This window comes from Lepeophtheirus salmonis, chromosome 2, assembly GCF_016086655.4.
Source record: "Lepeophtheirus salmonis chromosome 2, UVic_Lsal_1.4, whole genome shotgun sequence".
Taxonomy (NCBI): domain Eukaryota; kingdom Metazoa; phylum Arthropoda; class Copepoda; order Siphonostomatoida; family Caligidae; genus Lepeophtheirus; species Lepeophtheirus salmonis.
Window position 1 is genome coordinate 9,682,084 of NC_052132.2, and position 16,036 is coordinate 9,698,119.

Consider the following 16,036-nt stretch of genomic DNA (forward strand, 5'->3'; position numbering starts at 1 on the left):
CCCATCACTAATTAAGATAAATAGAGAGTATTTATAACTAGGATTAGGTATTAAGCAATATTTGTATAAGCTATTTAAGATTCCGGAAATCAGTAGGTTATTTTCTATGATCCGTAAAATTTCGAGTACCCGAAGCCAGCTCGGTTCTTGGATCTTTTTGGATAATACAAGTTTATTTGTACTGTACCAGGGCACTTCATATCCGGGTCCAAGACACGTCCTATCTCCAGTTGAGAGAGGATAAAAAGCTAGTCGTGGAACTCCAACTAAACATTATTTAAATTCTAAGGGTTACTATGTGGATTTTCAGTTTCTTTATTTTAGTGTCTCCAAAATTGGGATTCGATGGTATTTTTAACTTCACATTTTATGCCAAATATATATGTAGATTGTGTTATTACTACCATTGATCAAAAAAAAAAATAAAGTAAGTATCATAAAACGTAGTTTTGATAATCCTAAATACAGAGCAAAAGTTTTCTTAACAGCTCCACTTCAAATAAACAAACAAATAAAAAGTTTATATTATGGACAATTAATAACTATGACTTCATTTGGATTAACTCCTGGTGCTAACAAGGACAATTCATTATGTACAGGGTATAACAACGAAATCTGGAGCTTCCGATTTCCAGATATTTTTTTTTTTTTGTGAAATATACATATCAACGTTTCACTTTGTAGCCAAAACACTGTCATGGAGTCAATGATAGAAGATTTTAAGGCTATTACTTTTTCAGAAGCAGAACTCAGGTGCATGATTTAGGTGAACAACTATCTAGATATTAGCAATAATGAAGTCTCAAAGATGGCAGGGATCGACATGAATGTCCCAATGGAGACTAAGAACCGCAGGGGAGTGATCACAAGGAAGTAGGTACTTGAGCACCAGGGATATTTGACCCCCTTGTTCCCCGACCTGAATCTGATGGATTCATTATGTCTATGGCTACCTTGAGTCAAAGATTAACAGAGATTCTTATAGGACCAAGGAGTCCCTGATCAGCTCCATTGTTCTGGAATGCAATATTTTAGATTGTACTCTAGTTTCAAGGAACTGTGCATGGTTCACGACCGAATCAAGAGCGTTATTGATACCAACAGAAGCTATATTGAATTAGATAATTGAGTAATTACGTGAGAGTTTGCTAAAGAAAAACGGAGAGTAAAGACAGATTCCTTGATGGGGGTGCACCTATAAAAATACCTACTATACCGACGTGTTTCGAAAGGTCAGTCCTAGTTTCTCCTAAGGACCAAAATCGCTCAACCTATCCACTTAGTAATTTTTTTTGGGGGTATCCGGAAAGACGCGTTTATCCTACAGGAAACACGTTCCTAGTCATCAGATACAATGTTCAAGTTCGAATCCATTTCAAAAAGTTCATTTTATCTTTTCAAAGAGAAAAAATTATACTCGAATATTTCGAGCTTTAATTATTCGAGTTCAAATCTAGTAGATTATTTAGAATAATAATTAGGATGAGTGAATACTGTAGTGAAATTTAAATTTTTTTTTTTTTGGTTTGTTTTTCAAATTCGAGTTATAATCGAATTCAACACTTTTTTTTATGTTGATCATTCGCAATGTAGAATTTCTTTTTTTTTAAATACGAATTAATTTTTTTATCATATCAACACAGCATGTTATCAGTTGTGAAGGGATTATTTTAATCATTCAGCTTTTGTTTTGTTCAGAGAAATAAAAATGACTTCACAAATATTAGTGATGTACGGCGAGCAAAGCTTGTCAATTGAAACACGAGTTTTACGAAGTAAACAAATACAGCAACAAAAACTCAGTTCGAGTCTAAGACGCAAGTATTTACTCGTAGCTTGTCCGAATTTGGGGCTCCCACTTTTTCTTTTTCGACCACATTATGGCATGTAATTCTTTCTAGACTGACTTCGTTTTGCTGTGAAATTTAGAATTGTTTTTCTCCCACAAGGAACACTTTGGGGAAGTATCTTAATTAGCGATCTAAATCATGTCAATTTTTTAAATGCCCCGGTTATTAGTAATTTTTCTTTTCCCCAGCAGTTCTCATTATTATTTCACTTCTGAGTAGTGAACTTATTTTCCTACTACATTCAATTATAATTTATTATACCTTGAATCTAACAAGTATCTACAATTAATCTTTCCACTACAAATCCTACAGATTACTCTCTGTCTTTTAAGAGCACACACAATGTTCAATCAATTTATGAATATAATTGAATGTAGTAGGAAAGGAAGTTTACAACTCGTGCGTTAAATAATAATAAACAATGGCACAAAGTACTTTCGCCTTATACTACTTTGCCTCAGGACATTTCCCTTTAAAATCATTTTCCCTCAAGGATATTTCGCAATATAATATAAATAAATAATGATATAATTACACACCACTATTTTAATACATATTATTATTAAATGAGTTCGAACCAGAGACAAAATAGTTAATATAATAAGAAAAATAAACAAACAGGACAACGATTCGAATGGAAAAAATGCTAATCACTACTCCGTTATTAATTGTTATTAGACATGATGGATTATCCTTACTAGAAAATACTGATGGATTGACCAACATGCATTATATGAGGAAAGATCAGAATTTCATAATTATTCCAAGGGAAAACAACCATTCAACGCGTTTTTTGTTTATACATTTATTTACATATTTTGATTAAAAATTTCAAATGGAACATCAATTTTAATTAAAAATAAACATTTAACTATTTACATATTATTTATATTTTAAGACGAAATGTCCTTGAGGAAAAATGGCTTTAAGGCAAAATAGTTTAATGCGAAAGTACAAGGCACTAATGACATCAGCTCAAGATAAAAAACCCATTCTTCATATTACATATCCCAAAGAATGGACTAGCAAAAAAGTACACCGGATTTTTATCACTAATTATAGCTTTTTGTTCATCAAGTGTTAGTTTTCTATAAACTCGAAATTCTGGAGCAAAAAAACTTAGCTCACAGCATATCACTACGATATCTCCATAAGTTATTTTTCCATTGAAGTTTTATACTCTTTAATGCCTAATAAAATATCAACTACAAGCATAAAATAATGATAGAGAGTTATCGATTTCAGGATTTTTGTTGTAAATTTATAATTACAAGGGATCCCTGTATTATAATGAGTCAACAAATCTCTATGATAAGAAATGATGATTAATTTAATATCAACTCTTTGCTTGTAACTCTTGTCAGGCATGAATTTGTTTACTTTTTTGGTGCTTTGGACTTTTTATTATATTCAGGAAATAACTTCATCAACTACACCAAAGAATAAAAACTCAAATATAGACTATTGTCTTGATTGTTCCATCGTGGATTGTGTTCCTGAGTTACAACCAACGGATTGTCCTGACGGTTACTATTATAGGAAAAATATTTATTTTGGGTGTTGTCCAGCTTGCGTAAAATATTTGGATATTGGTGATGACTGTGAATTGGAGAAGAATTGGCCAAAGCAGAAGTTACTCTCTGAGACAACTGAGCTTGAATGCAGCAAAAGCGAAGAAAGAGTGTTAAAAAAGGAGTTTCTCGAATCCAAATGTAATATAATGTCTAGTTTGAATTTTAAAATATTTATCTTTATTTAATTTAGTTCATTATTAATCAAAGATATTACTAAACAACAAACATTTATTTAAGAACTTCTAATTGTATCAATATGTAAAAATAATCAGGCCTTAGGTTGCCTCTCGTTTGAAACTCATCTTGTTATTTTAGTCGTAGAACAAGAATAAATAACCAATAAAATCCCTTCATTAATGAACTGGGATTTTATATATCTCAGAATTTGTCTTGAACTATTTTGCCTTAAAGCCATTTTGACTCAAGATTATTTCGCCTTAATATATAAATAAATTAGATTTATAGGTCATTTTTGATGTTTTTGGTTAAAATTGATGTTCCTGGATTTGATTTGAATGTTTGGGTAACCAAAATTTATCCAAATATTTACGTTTAAAGATCTGAACCGAGCCATTTCCAAGAAAATGATGATTTTTTCTATCTGTATTTCACAGGGAAGAATTTAACAACATAAAAAAACGCTATTAAGCGTGTACCTGCAGCCTTGGCTAGTGATCACACAAATTATTATATAAGTTAATAAATGATTTTTACTAGAGTTGGATTCGATTTGTATTACTTGAGTTAAAGAAATACTCAACATAATTAAAGACGAATAGAATCTCGAAGTAAAATTCGAGTTGACCCCCCTTACTCGAACTCAACTCTACTTCAATCATTGAAATCTAAAATTCGACCGAACTTGAGAATTTTAATTTTAATCCAACTCTACTTTTAATGGTCACTTTTTTTAATGTAGCTCTAATTGGTCTGATGGAGTTGCACTGATTAATTAGAAGTTAAACTTATTGTATTACACCTACGTACATTGAGTTTAAGAGAATTCTTTGTCCAGTTTCTTTTTGAACTTATATAGACTGTTGAACCAAACCAGCGACGGAATCACCGTCTATAGACTTTTAATCTAAAACCTGTCAGATATAGACCCTCCCTACTAGAGTGAATAAATAAAACAGGTGCGCATGCACATACAGGGTGGGGAAGCAAATTTTCAGGTCAAAAAATCAAAATTGTATTGAATGATTTGAAATAAAAAAATAACAAAAATGTTGACAAATGACAGAGGCTGCATTTTATTTGATATGGCCTCCATTAGAAGCAACCTCAGCCTCAGTATGGTGCCTGAAGCTAGTACAGACTTTGACAATTTTGTCCTCAGGGTAGTTGTCCCAGACCTTGGATGTGGTGGATTTCAGGTCATCCACATATCGATATGGGGTTGCATTTATGATTCCCTCGATAGTGTCCAACCAAAAGTAATAAAGGGGGTTAGAGTTGGGGATGACTGGGCCCACGTGTCCTTGGGCCTGAAATCAGCAAAGTTTGGACCACATTTTGGAGCTTTGGACACCCCTTTACCAAAGTTTTTCCATCCTAGTTTGAGTGTATTTGTATTTTCGCAACATAAAACTTTAGTTGCATTTGAATTTCTTAATTAATATGTAAATTACTCAATTCTAATTGTAGATGAATCTGTAATGACTTTGTCCATATAGAATCAGGTTTTTAAAGTGATTTGAATTTTTGACAATGTTTGAGCAAAAAAAATATCAGTAACCCATATTAAAATTTATTCTTTTCAAAATGGTAAGCTAATTACCTCCGTTGAATTATGTTTTTGCATCTTCTTGTATATTTTTTAGTCACAAGGATTACTACAAAAGTTACAAATCGATTTTGATCAAACTTGTTATAAAGATTATATATGGGAAATTAAGAGCCCATTAAATTTGGCGAGGTAAAGGTCGAAGGTCAAATTGAGATACATAACTCAATTTGATTTTAGGGGATAGTTTTGCACTCTACCGAGTGCACAATCTAATTTCTAAGTGTGTTTACTTCCGCCATGAAGTTTTTGTCTCTGTTTGTTAGTCACCAGGATTACTGCAAAAGTTACAAATATATTTTGATCAAACTTGGTACGAAGATTATATGTATATGGTCACACTAAGAAGTCATGGTCAAGGTAATACAAAAAATAAAAAACCCATAATCGACCCTAACTTAGAATAAATTGAGATATATTACTCAAAATGATATTAGGTGTAAGTTCTGTGTTCTACCGATTGCCCATTCTAGTGTCCAATACTTTGACACTAAAGGGATTTATTTGAAGCATAAATAATTAGGGTATCATTCACAAGAGGCTATTGTAGTACAGCAACAATATTGATTTATTTTGTATATTATTGTGGAAAGAGTCAATAGTATAAGAAGATTTCATTGTGACCTACGTATACTTGAATTGTTCTCTCTCTATGGTATTTTATCTCTATATAAATTAATTATTTCCTTTTTTTCTACAATACAATTCATTTTCACAGGATTTATAAATTTCAACACTCAACCTTAATAAATTTCTGCTACAAAAAAAATAAAAACTCCAATCGATATTAATAATGAGCTAGACGTCTTAAAACCAAAATAGTTTTTGTAAATGAAACCCTAACTACATATTCATGGTTCAAATAACTTCCTTTGACGTAAAAACGTTTCAAAAACAGAGGGGATATTATTCTTTTTTAAATAAACCCCTTAAAATATGGTTGTTTTATAACCATTCCATTTTCTGGGATTTGCATGAAATATAAGCTCATATTTGAAATGAACATTATATATTGCAAAGAATAGTATTATTTTTATGTGGATCACTGATTTTTTTCTGGCTCAAGTACAACTAGGATTGAATATGGAATTTAAAAGATGTTTGAAAAAGTAAAATGTTGCGTAATTAAATCCATTTATTTTATGATTTAGATTCGAACGATATGCTTGTGGTAGGATTTCATGTAATTGAATGTAGTCCAGATTCTGTATGTAAAAAAGGAAAATGTGAGCCACAAGAAGAAACGGATTGCTTAAAGCAATTAAACCAATACAAGACCTGGGTGTCCACCGAAGATTGCAGTTCTTACGAATGGAAACCCCATTGTAACGACGTTGGTTACTTTCATCATATCCAATCCAAATCAAATCCATATCGAAAGACAAGAATGTATTGTTCGGATGTGAAAGGTAGGAAAATATCTGGGGCATATGATCATATAAGTCCAGATGGAAAGTCATCTACAGGATGTCTCTGCAGTCGGAAAAAAGATGAAATGATGAAGGTGTTATTTACAAACCTCTTAGATATTTTATAGTTTTAAAACAATTTTTACATTTTTAATAAAGATTGGAAAGACAAACCTGGATTCAAGCCTTCACTGCTCTACCGACGGTTCGTATGAAAAACTTCAATGTGATCAAAAATTATGCTGGTGTATGAATCCTTTAAATCCTACTAGTTCTTCTTCAACTGTGGTACCAGAGGTGTTTATGAAAACGTTACCTTGCTATCAAAGTTTTGAGGTTGGCACAATGTACCTTCGTCGATGTGAAAGTAGAATAATTAACAAAGTTAAAACTGAGGCAATCCTTCAAAAACATGGACATTACTGGAGACAGCCTTACATAACTGATTGTGAATATAACGGAAGCTTTGGTCCAATCAGATGCTCGGTAGAATCCGAAAAAATTTGTAGATGTACTGATCCTTATGGTAAACAAATAAAATCATATTTTGCGAGCATAAGCGCTGGCCAAATGGATTGTCGTTGTGCTCTTGACGAATATTACGGACATACAAATCAACAATGTGCTAATCATTTTGGTGGATACAAGGAACTTCAAGAAGGTATTGGCGAGGAATGGTGCATTGATGAGGACGGCTTTCAATGGTCAATGAGTGTTATGCAAAGCCCTGCTCCTGGAAAACGTTGTAAAATACCTAATTGTGAAGAAAGTGAAAGTAACTGTAGAGGCAACTGTGTTGATTGTAGTAAATGTGGACAATGTGGTAGAAATCCCGGCGAATCTTGTTATCCATGATGCGCCTCTTAGGATTATTCGATAAAAAGTATTATAACATTTCTCTGTAGTCAAAATATATACATTACAGTGGAACAGGAAACCCTGTTTTACTAAATTTTTATAGTTATTATCATTTAACATTATTGTCTAGTCTAAAAATGTCAAATGTCAAAATTTTCCTTAAAAAAATCATTTTTTCCTCAAGAACCATTTTTGAGATGTCAAATATTATCCCAAAATGAAATAATTACTTAAAATACACCGTGATGATGATATAAAAATATAAAATTACAACTAAGATCAATATTATAGGTAGGTTTATGATTGTACAAAGTTCATATAAGTTTAACAACAGGAATTTCTCATCAAAAATGATGTTTTTCATCACAATAGGTCGCCTGATTGGACTTTGTGCTCCTACAGCTGGAGGAGCATACAATGAGTTCTATTACAATTTGGCCATATAGATCTACAGAAATAAATATATTAAGTGATGATTAGTGCTGTAAATCCTATGAATTTTTTTGCTGGACCGTTTTTTTGGAATTGATAATCTGAAGAATAAATTTTATTTTTCCTTAACAGTTGTGATTACTATTTAATTCTTGATTAGTGAACTTTTTTTCTATTATATTCAAAACCTGATTGAACTTTCATGTGTGCTCATAAAAGACGAAGAGTAAACTTGAGGATTTTTTTAGAGAGTTATCATTCTAAGTCCTTGTTGGATTCAGAGTAGAATTGAAGATCGACATACGAGTAATTATCGATCATGTCCTTGTTTATTCCCTTCTCTCCTTCCCCCCCCCTTGTCACAGCTGATTGTAGCTGATCTAATTAAACGTCATGAGTTCTTTCTCTCCTCCAAAACCTTCTTCAAATTGTCAGGGTTACCACGTTGATTTTCGGTTTCTTTTTTTTAAACATGCTCATTATACAAACGATTTTATCACTGGTAATGATACTGAGCAGTAGCTAGGGAAATTCGTTGATGTCACGACAGGAGACGAAAGAAAAAACATACATAGTTGACCAAAAAATCGAAAACATTGTATTTCCGCTATAAATTTTAGTCAGAATAATCTCTTAAATTCATCAATAATATTTTGAATTTTTTTTTTTTTTTTAAATTGTAAATATCAAATTGGACTATCAAAAATTTAAAAAAAACACCCGAGTTCTCAAATTTCCTATATCATCCTGTCAGAGTACAATAGCCTGTATAAATATTTTCCAGGTTAGACGCTGTCATGGCCTTCCATCGTATAAAATTAGATCATAAAAGCAGAAAAATGGCAACCTTTACCACATCATAAATGTCTTCCTTTTGTATCTTCAGTGGTCCAGAGTTAATCCAAGTCGGTTAACATAGATGTTAGATTCCATCAAGGATATCAATTGTACACGTACATATAGAAGACATCTTTATAACATGTCCAGACAGAACAAGGACATGACGAGTGTTTGAGGAAGGTCATTAATCATATGATACAAAATAATGTTAAGCTAAATAAAGAAAAGTGTGTTAATGGTAAAGGAGAGAAGGTTTTTGGATTGTCTATATCCATTGAAGGTGTATTTCCTGATTCTGGAAGGATTGAAGATCTCAAAAGAGAAAAACTGCAGGGAAAAGCAAATGGAGTAAGGTCCTATTTCGGGAGGATAAATCAATTGGCAACATTCATTCCACACATCATGTCAAAAAGGGATTCGTTGAGGGAATTACTTAGGAAGAATTGGGATTTTAAATTTGGAGAAGAACAGCAAAGATGCAAAACCTGATTGACTTTGTACAATATTACTCCCTTGTTATTACAAAATAATAATGTAAAAACTAAGCTAATAGTCCCTGTGCCAGTCACGGAAATGTCACCCCATAGCCCAGAAGGTTTGACTCCCTGAAATTACTTTTGAGTTATGTTACCTAGAACATTGAATTTTTTATGTTCAATCTAAACTTTATTTTTTGTAACTTAAAGAAAAATGTTGAAGATAATATATGTAGAACTCCCAGGTTGCTCACTCAAAGCATGTTTTTTTTTAATAAAAATAAAAAAAAACTTTTATTTCAGTTCAAAAATCTTGTCCTTGTGGAAGATCTATTAATTGTATCACGTGACTTCTAATCTTTTCTCTTGATGCCGATAAAATAAAAAGGGAGTTTTATTGTACAAAGACAAGTAGGTATTGTCATTAGATTTTCAATTAAAAAACACTTCCGCCAACAAGATGTTAAGTGATTGAATCCTGTTCCTCTCGAATATATTTTTGGAACTCATTGATAACTTCTTCACATCATCAAATGGTTTATCTCTATTATTAGAAAGTACTTCTATCTTTAATTGTATGATTAGACAATGAGTTCTTATAGAACTCATCGTATGTTTCTTAGAAAAATTAATATGGAGCAAGAGTATGGTTGCGTGATTAACAAATATGAAATAATCCGTAAAGCTCTGTCCTCCCCTCTAAATTTTTTCCTGATATACCTAATGAATAATGATATAAGCTTTAGTAGTAAAAACTTCAAATTTCTTCGCTTCAATTATACCTCCCTTTAGTTTGTGGTATAGATCCCTGCATTAGCCCACGTAGAAATACCATTAATGAGATAAATCATTTTAGGAGGAGTTTTACTTAATTAAGGGGCCTATGGCCTAATTCAATTTAGTTTATATAAATTATTCATTCCTAAGAGGATTTATGAATTACTAAAGATAATTCATGCTTTAGCTATAACATAGTAAACTAATTTATTACGTTAGTGCTGCTTGTGTCAAACAGATAATAATTAGTTGATCACTCCATAAATTTAGCCTATCATTGTATATTTATATAACATATCAAATGAGTTTCTAATTTCATGCTAGGATATTTCACTCAAATCAGTTGATTAAAAACTCCATAAATAATATTCTACAACCATTACAAGACACACGCCTTTTGAAATGGTATTTGAGTTACTTTATTGTTCTATAGAGGTGACATTAATTGTTTAAAAGGCCTTTATGATAGGATTGTGATAAGCTATTAATCAAAATATTAAATGGTAATTTGTGATCATAGTTTTAGTATTTGTATATTGTATTTTTTGTTACTTGAACAAAAGTTAAATAATTTAATTATTAAAATACTTGTGATTCGAAATGTTTACAGATTATTTATTTAGTCAATATCAGAATCTTCATAATTTTTAGGTACTCCCATCTTTAATGTACTTCAATTTCCAGAATAAAAATAAAGATTGATAAAATATCTATAAAGATGTTTCTAAGGAAAACTGGACTTTACAATGAATTTATGCTACTCTATATTTGAATTTTAAGAAATACTATATTTATAATGTAACTTAAAATTCATTCAAGCTATAAATGACTAAAACAACTTCATTAAACTGACAAAAATGATCTAACAGTCTAATAATGATAAAATTTATAACTCGATACTCTCATTAAAAACAAAGCTCTTTTGGATTTGGATGACATCCTTTTACTAGCTTATAAAGATTCGTTTCTATATCTGTAAGGAGTCCTGAAGCACCAATTCTGAAGAGATTATTACATAACCACATATCTCCAAGCTCTTCCTTCATCAAAATAAGCCAATTTATTGCATCTTCTGAAGTTCTTATCCCTCCAGCAGGTTTAAATCCGACAATAAATCCTGTCCGTTCATGGTAATCTCGAATAGCTCTGTTTTAAATAGAATAACAATTAAATAAGTACAGATATTATGATGACAAACATTGTTCACCTGGTCATAACAATCCCAACGGGGAGAATAGCATTGACACCCTCTTTACCCGTGGAGGTCTTGATGAAATCCGAACCAGCCATCATACATATCAAAGAACATTTATAAACGTTGGATAAAGTTCCTAATTCCCCAACTGCTAGAATTGACTTCATATGAATCTTAGGCCCGCAAGCTTCTTTCATGGATTTGACTTCCTTGTATAGTTCATCCCAATCATTTTTGAGAGCTAACGTTCTGTTAATAACAATGTCGATTTCTGTTGCTCCGGATGCAATGGCATATTTAATTTCGTCAATTCTACTTTTCAATGAATATTGTCCAGAAGGAAACCCTGTGGCCACAGCCGCAATCGGTATCTGCCTTTTGAACTTCGTAAAACTTTTTGCAGCATCTTCTACTCTATTAAGTTATATAAGAATTTATTACTCAAGAATTATGCTCATATGTAAAACTTACCTCGCAGGATAGACACACACAGCAGCAACTGTGATGACATCAACATCTAACTCATCCAAGATATCCTGATGCAGAGGTCTGAGAGCTTTGTGCACCAATCTATGAACATTGGAAGGAGTATCATCCCCTGCTAAAGTTGTTAAATCAATACAGTTGATAGCCCTTACTAACCAGGGTATTTTGTCTTTTCCATTGATGATTCGAGATGTGGGTAACACTTTAGCACGCCTATTAACTAATGATAAATTAACTCGAACAGAATCAATCCATCCCAGATCGAGGGGAATGCCAGGATTATGACTATGAGACATAGTAATTAATAGCTATGGAAACACAGACACCAAATGGAATAGTAAGTTAAGAATGAAAACAAGTTATAAAAGAGAGTAATTTAAGGCGTGTTAATATAGATTGAATTTCAAATTCGTTTCTCCAGCACATTTGTTTGTTGACTGTATAACACATACAAATATTAAATTATTAACACATTTTTTCGGTTATCGTATTAAATTGTAGATCTTGTTGACTTGTATTCCTTATGAATATAGGCTATTAAAACAAAGTGTGGTCTCCTCCTTTTTCAAACTGAATTTAAGATTTGTTTTAAGAATACGATCGTAATTCAGTGTCGTTCTATGAAAATTATGCCAATGAATAAATAGCATATCAATATTTGGTGTATAGTTAATGTGGTTTATATATTTTATTTGGTAAACGATTCATGTTAGAAATTTAGACTCGAAAAATTCAGACAATTTCTAGTGAAATTGTATAAACAAAAATATAGCAAAAATATTTAATAATATACAAAATAATTTATAAATCTTGAAGCATGTAAGGTATACATTAAATCACAGTTATGCAGCTAACAATCATACAAATACAATACACTATTTTTAATAGATATCAGTATTGTTTATGACATTTAGGACCTATTCAACGGAGGAGCTATTGATATTGAAGTCATTAATCGTCAAATTTGATTTGTTTAGGCGTTCTTGGTCTTCCATGACTATCCAAATGAAGAACTTTATACTCGCCTCTTTTAAAGATGGGTATATAGTTATCGATTATGGCGTTTTCATATCCTGGAGGTTTCAACTTTAGAAGAATTCTTTCTTTTTCTTGGCAAGCATATTCAGTTTCATCTACATCATTCCAACAATCAGATCGATAATCCTCTGGAAGTCCTTTTCCACCGTGCTCGCATAGTTTATCCAATGGTTTTGCCTTTACGATCATTCCACCGAGAGAAATTGCTTTTTCTTGAGGACAATAAAATACTTCAGGGGTTTCCTCGTAGAAAACGATGGATTGACGATTCAAATCGTCTCCTCTGACACAAAAAATAAAAAAAATCCAAAAAATAATACAAACGACATGACTTTTATCCAGATGTCTTTAATTATATGAATGGCCTTGCCCAACTCATTAGAAATACGTAGGTGGCTGTTAAATACCTTTATAAGGGAAACCTTTATACCTGGCATACGTATTTCTTCAAAAAATTACATTTAGATATTATGAACTATGATTGGCATGCCTATATAGTGCTTGCCACTCTTTGTTTTTCAATCATTAAATCATTCACCTAAAATAATATACTAAAAACAATCTTTTCATCTAAAACACTCAAGGAAATGATGGAATACAACTAATGATATATTATATCTTGACGTTCTTTCTACAGCTAATGAACCCTCACAAGTATATGACCTATGAATATATGTTTATATTATATTAAAAATGGTTCTTGTATTTAAGTACCATTAAGTCTTATAATATATATTACTTATACTTAGACTTAAATATTGTTCAAACATGAGTAATGATACTTGGTTTAAAAATATTACTCTTAATTCATTTAAAAATGTTTAAAAGCAAATAAATATTTCCATCAAATGTAAAAAGATGATAAGATCTGTACTCTCTATTTCGGACCCTAAATTGTCTTCTTTGCAAGGAATTCCTAAGCTAATTTACTTTCTATAAAAGTATATTAACTCATAAAATGGAATTAATAGAAAACAATAAGTAATCTGTAAATATTATATTATTCATACTACTTGTACTAGAATACTTTCCAGGTAGTTGAATATTACTTAAATACATTTTTTTTAAATGCCTACTACTATGTATTTCAATGAAGTACTTGAACTTAACTTTATTAGATTTAAATTTATATGGTCTCATCCCTTATTAATGTGCACTTTTTAAGGTTTTGAACTATGATGAAAATAAAGAAACATGACAGAGGGATATCTGAAAATGTAGTCGTTATTCCTTCTTTGTAACCATCAACCGTAAAATGCTAACTTAAGTTTAATCAATATACCAAACAAGCTGTAAATCCTTATATTACAAATTGTGAAGTAAATGTCATCATGCCAACCACCATCAAAGGTAAATTTTGCACTATATGTCAACAAAAATACATAGATACATTGAAAATGTGTAATCTTATTCAGCTGCGATAAAAAAATGGGAAGAGGCTAGCGGTCAAAAAGCTGGAGAAGCAATTGAAATTAAATTAATTGGAGTGTATCCACCCATTGAAAAATTGGAGGGGCCTTTTCATCTTTTAATAAATTGTGAAAAGCTCTCACTATCCACAAATACGATTACATCCATCGCAAACTTAAATGCATTCAAGAATCTAAAAATATTATCACTTGGAAGGAATAACATCAAAAATCTCCAAGGGATTGAAGGAGCAGCAGAAACGCTTGAGCAACTATGGATTTCGTATAATCAAATAGAAAAATTGAAACCAATTCGTAATCTCTCAAAACTGCAAGTATTATATATGTCTCACAATGTGGTACGTGAGTGGAGAGAATTTGAATATTTAACAGAATTAACATGCCTAGAAGACTTAGTTTTCATAGGGAATCCTTTAGAAGAAGAAGCCACATCGAACGGAAAATATAATGCTGAGGTATGATGATTATATGTAGGGCTCCACAGTTGTAAAAACTACCCAAAAGGCCTAGCCAATTATTTTGTTTACATGCCCTGTGAAAATTTACTTGACCAGAATACCACTAAGTATAAATTACGTACTGGGTAAAAATACAGAGATATTTGATTAGCTTAGATTCGAAGGGAAACAACCCCTATACAATTACAATACCGTTTTGTCCAATTAGAAACAAGGACACAAAGCGCTTAACGGAATATATTTAATAGATCGGTTGGTTCTGGGATCTGAAATTTACAATGTGTTCTGCGCTTGGAAATGTCGGTTTTGTTTAAAAACATTTTCAAACTACACAAAAAAAAATATTGCTTAATTTGTCTTTTAGAAATAAATTTCACTTAAAAATCACCCGTGATATTTGTTTTCAATGTCTATTCGACATATGAAACATTCACACAAGGTAATACTTATGATTGATTTAAACCCAAAATTGCCTGAGCATATGCAGCATATAAAGTACGACAAAACGTAGCCAAATGGGATAGATACAGGCCACCCTACAATGGCCCAACTTTTTTTTTTTTACTAGCCACGGGTTATTGTGTCTGTCGAGTTCTGATTATATGCTGTTATAGATTGGATACCACTTTAACAAATAGTTTTTGAATAGGTAATAAAGAGATTGATATATCTGAAAAGGTTAGATGGATGTCCTGTTATAAGAGATGCTGGAGAAGAGATCGAAGAAGAAGGAGAAATGACTGCTCTGGATATGAATGAAATACTCAGTTTGACTACAAAAGATGATGACGAACCAGAGAACAAAGATGAAGAAGCTGACAATGATAAAAAAGAGGACGATGAAAATGGGGAAGCGTACGAAGAAGAGGATGTGTCATTTGAAAACGATGGAGAAGAAGAGGGGGATGAATCCGACGACGAAGAAATCGAAGATGATGAAGACATTTAAGTGTTGGAGAAGAAATTATCACTTCGCAGGGGCACCTGCGGGGGGTGGGCTGGAGAAGCTGTAGCTCTCCCCTCCAAATTATGGAATGTTTCCTTTTTATTAGAAAATTTATTATTTGAAATTTAATTTAATTTTTCCCAAAAAAATTAGTTTTCTGTGAATAGCTATAGATTTTCGAAATTTTTCTCCAAAAAGTTTTGTATTTAATAAATTTTTTTTAAACTAAAAATTTAATTTTCTGTCTATAGCTATAGATTATTCGAATTTTTTCTTCAAAAAGTTTTGTATTTAAAATATATTTTTTGAAATTTGTTTCCAAAAAATTTAATTTTTGGTGAACAGTTGTGAGCTTTTGAAATTCAAAGATAGTGTCAGGATAATCTTTAGAAAAAGCAATGCTTTTTTGTTGAAATATCAACAGCTCATTTTCAAAAATTACTATAGCTCAGAAAAAATTTACGTGTATTCAGAGAGGGCC

General features: G+C 31.6%; 3 protein-coding genes across 6 annotated transcripts; 2 read left to right on the forward strand and 1 right to left on the reverse strand.

Annotated features, from left to right (window-relative positions):
• Window positions 1-2,228: 2,228 nt before the first annotated feature.
• On the forward strand, window positions 2,229-8,038 carry LOC121132500 (uncharacterized). 4 transcript variants are annotated; one of them, XM_071894193.1, is made up of 4 exons: window positions 3,181-3,562; window positions 6,362-6,714; window positions 6,779-7,502; window positions 7,662-8,038. In XM_071894193.1, the coding sequence occupies exons 1-3, from the start codon at window positions 3,217-3,219 to the stop codon at window positions 7,472-7,474; spliced, it is 1,395 nt and encodes a 464-aa protein (XP_071750294.1). In that variant the 5' UTR covers window positions 3,181-3,216; the 3' UTR covers window positions 7,475-7,502; window positions 7,662-8,038. The 4 variants fall into 4 exon arrangements, with proteins under 4 accessions (XP_040583849.1, XP_071750294.1, XP_040583850.1 ...); XM_040727916.2 differs by having other exon boundaries at window positions 7,769-8,038; XM_040727917.2 differs by having other exon boundaries at window positions 7,850-8,038.
• A 2,558-nt stretch (window positions 8,039-10,596) lies between these two features.
• On the reverse strand, window positions 10,597-13,846 carry Dera (deoxyribose-phosphate aldolase). The gene is made up of 3 exons (XM_040727914.2): window positions 11,669-13,846; window positions 11,210-11,611; window positions 10,597-11,148 (listed from the first exon to the last, which is right to left on the reverse strand). Exons 1-3 carry the CDS (start codon window positions 11,977-11,979, stop codon window positions 10,908-10,910), a joined length of 954 nt encoding a protein of 317 aa, XP_040583848.1. The 5' UTR covers window positions 11,980-13,846; the 3' UTR covers window positions 10,597-10,907.
• A 110-nt stretch (window positions 13,847-13,956) lies between these two features.
• Window positions 13,957-15,558, forward strand: LOC121132498 (dynein axonemal light chain 1). The gene is made up of 3 exons (XM_040727913.2): window positions 13,957-14,071; window positions 14,137-14,606; window positions 15,259-15,558. The coding sequence occupies exons 1-3, from the start codon at window positions 14,053-14,055 to the stop codon at window positions 15,556-15,558; spliced, it is 789 nt and encodes a 262-aa protein (XP_040583847.1). The 5' UTR covers window positions 13,957-14,052.
• Window positions 15,559-16,036: the final 478 nt, after the last annotated feature.

Bases quoted from the DNA above. Each gene is read 5' to 3' on its own strand.
- Dera (XM_040727914.2), bottom strand. From the start codon at position 11,979: ATGTCTCATAGTCATAATCCTGGCATTCCCCTCGATCTGGGATGGATT. The intron at 11,612-11,668 runs GTAAGTTTTACA...ATAACTTAATAG, and splicing joins GTGTGTGTCTATCCTGCGAG to AGTAGAAGATGCTGCAAAAA. The intron at 11,149-11,209 runs GTGAACAATGTT...TATTTAAAACAG, and splicing joins GTTGGGATTGTTATGACCAG to AGCTATTCGAGATTACCATG.
- LOC121132500 (XM_040727915.2), top strand. From the start codon at position 3,217: ATGAATTTGTTTACTTTTTTGGTGCTTTGGACTTTTTATTATATTCAG. The intron at 3,563-6,361 runs GTAATATAATGT...TTTATGATTTAG, and splicing joins GGAGTTTCTCGAATCCAAAT to ATTCGAACGATATGCTTGTG. The intron at 6,715-6,778 runs GTGTTATTTACA...TTTTTAATAAAG, and splicing joins AAAAAGATGAAATGATGAAG to ATTGGAAAGACAAACCTGGA.
- LOC121132498 (XM_040727913.2), top strand. The intron at 14,607-15,258 runs GTATGATGATTA...GTTTTTGAATAG, and splicing joins ACGGAAAATATAATGCTGAG to GTAATAAAGAGATTGATATA.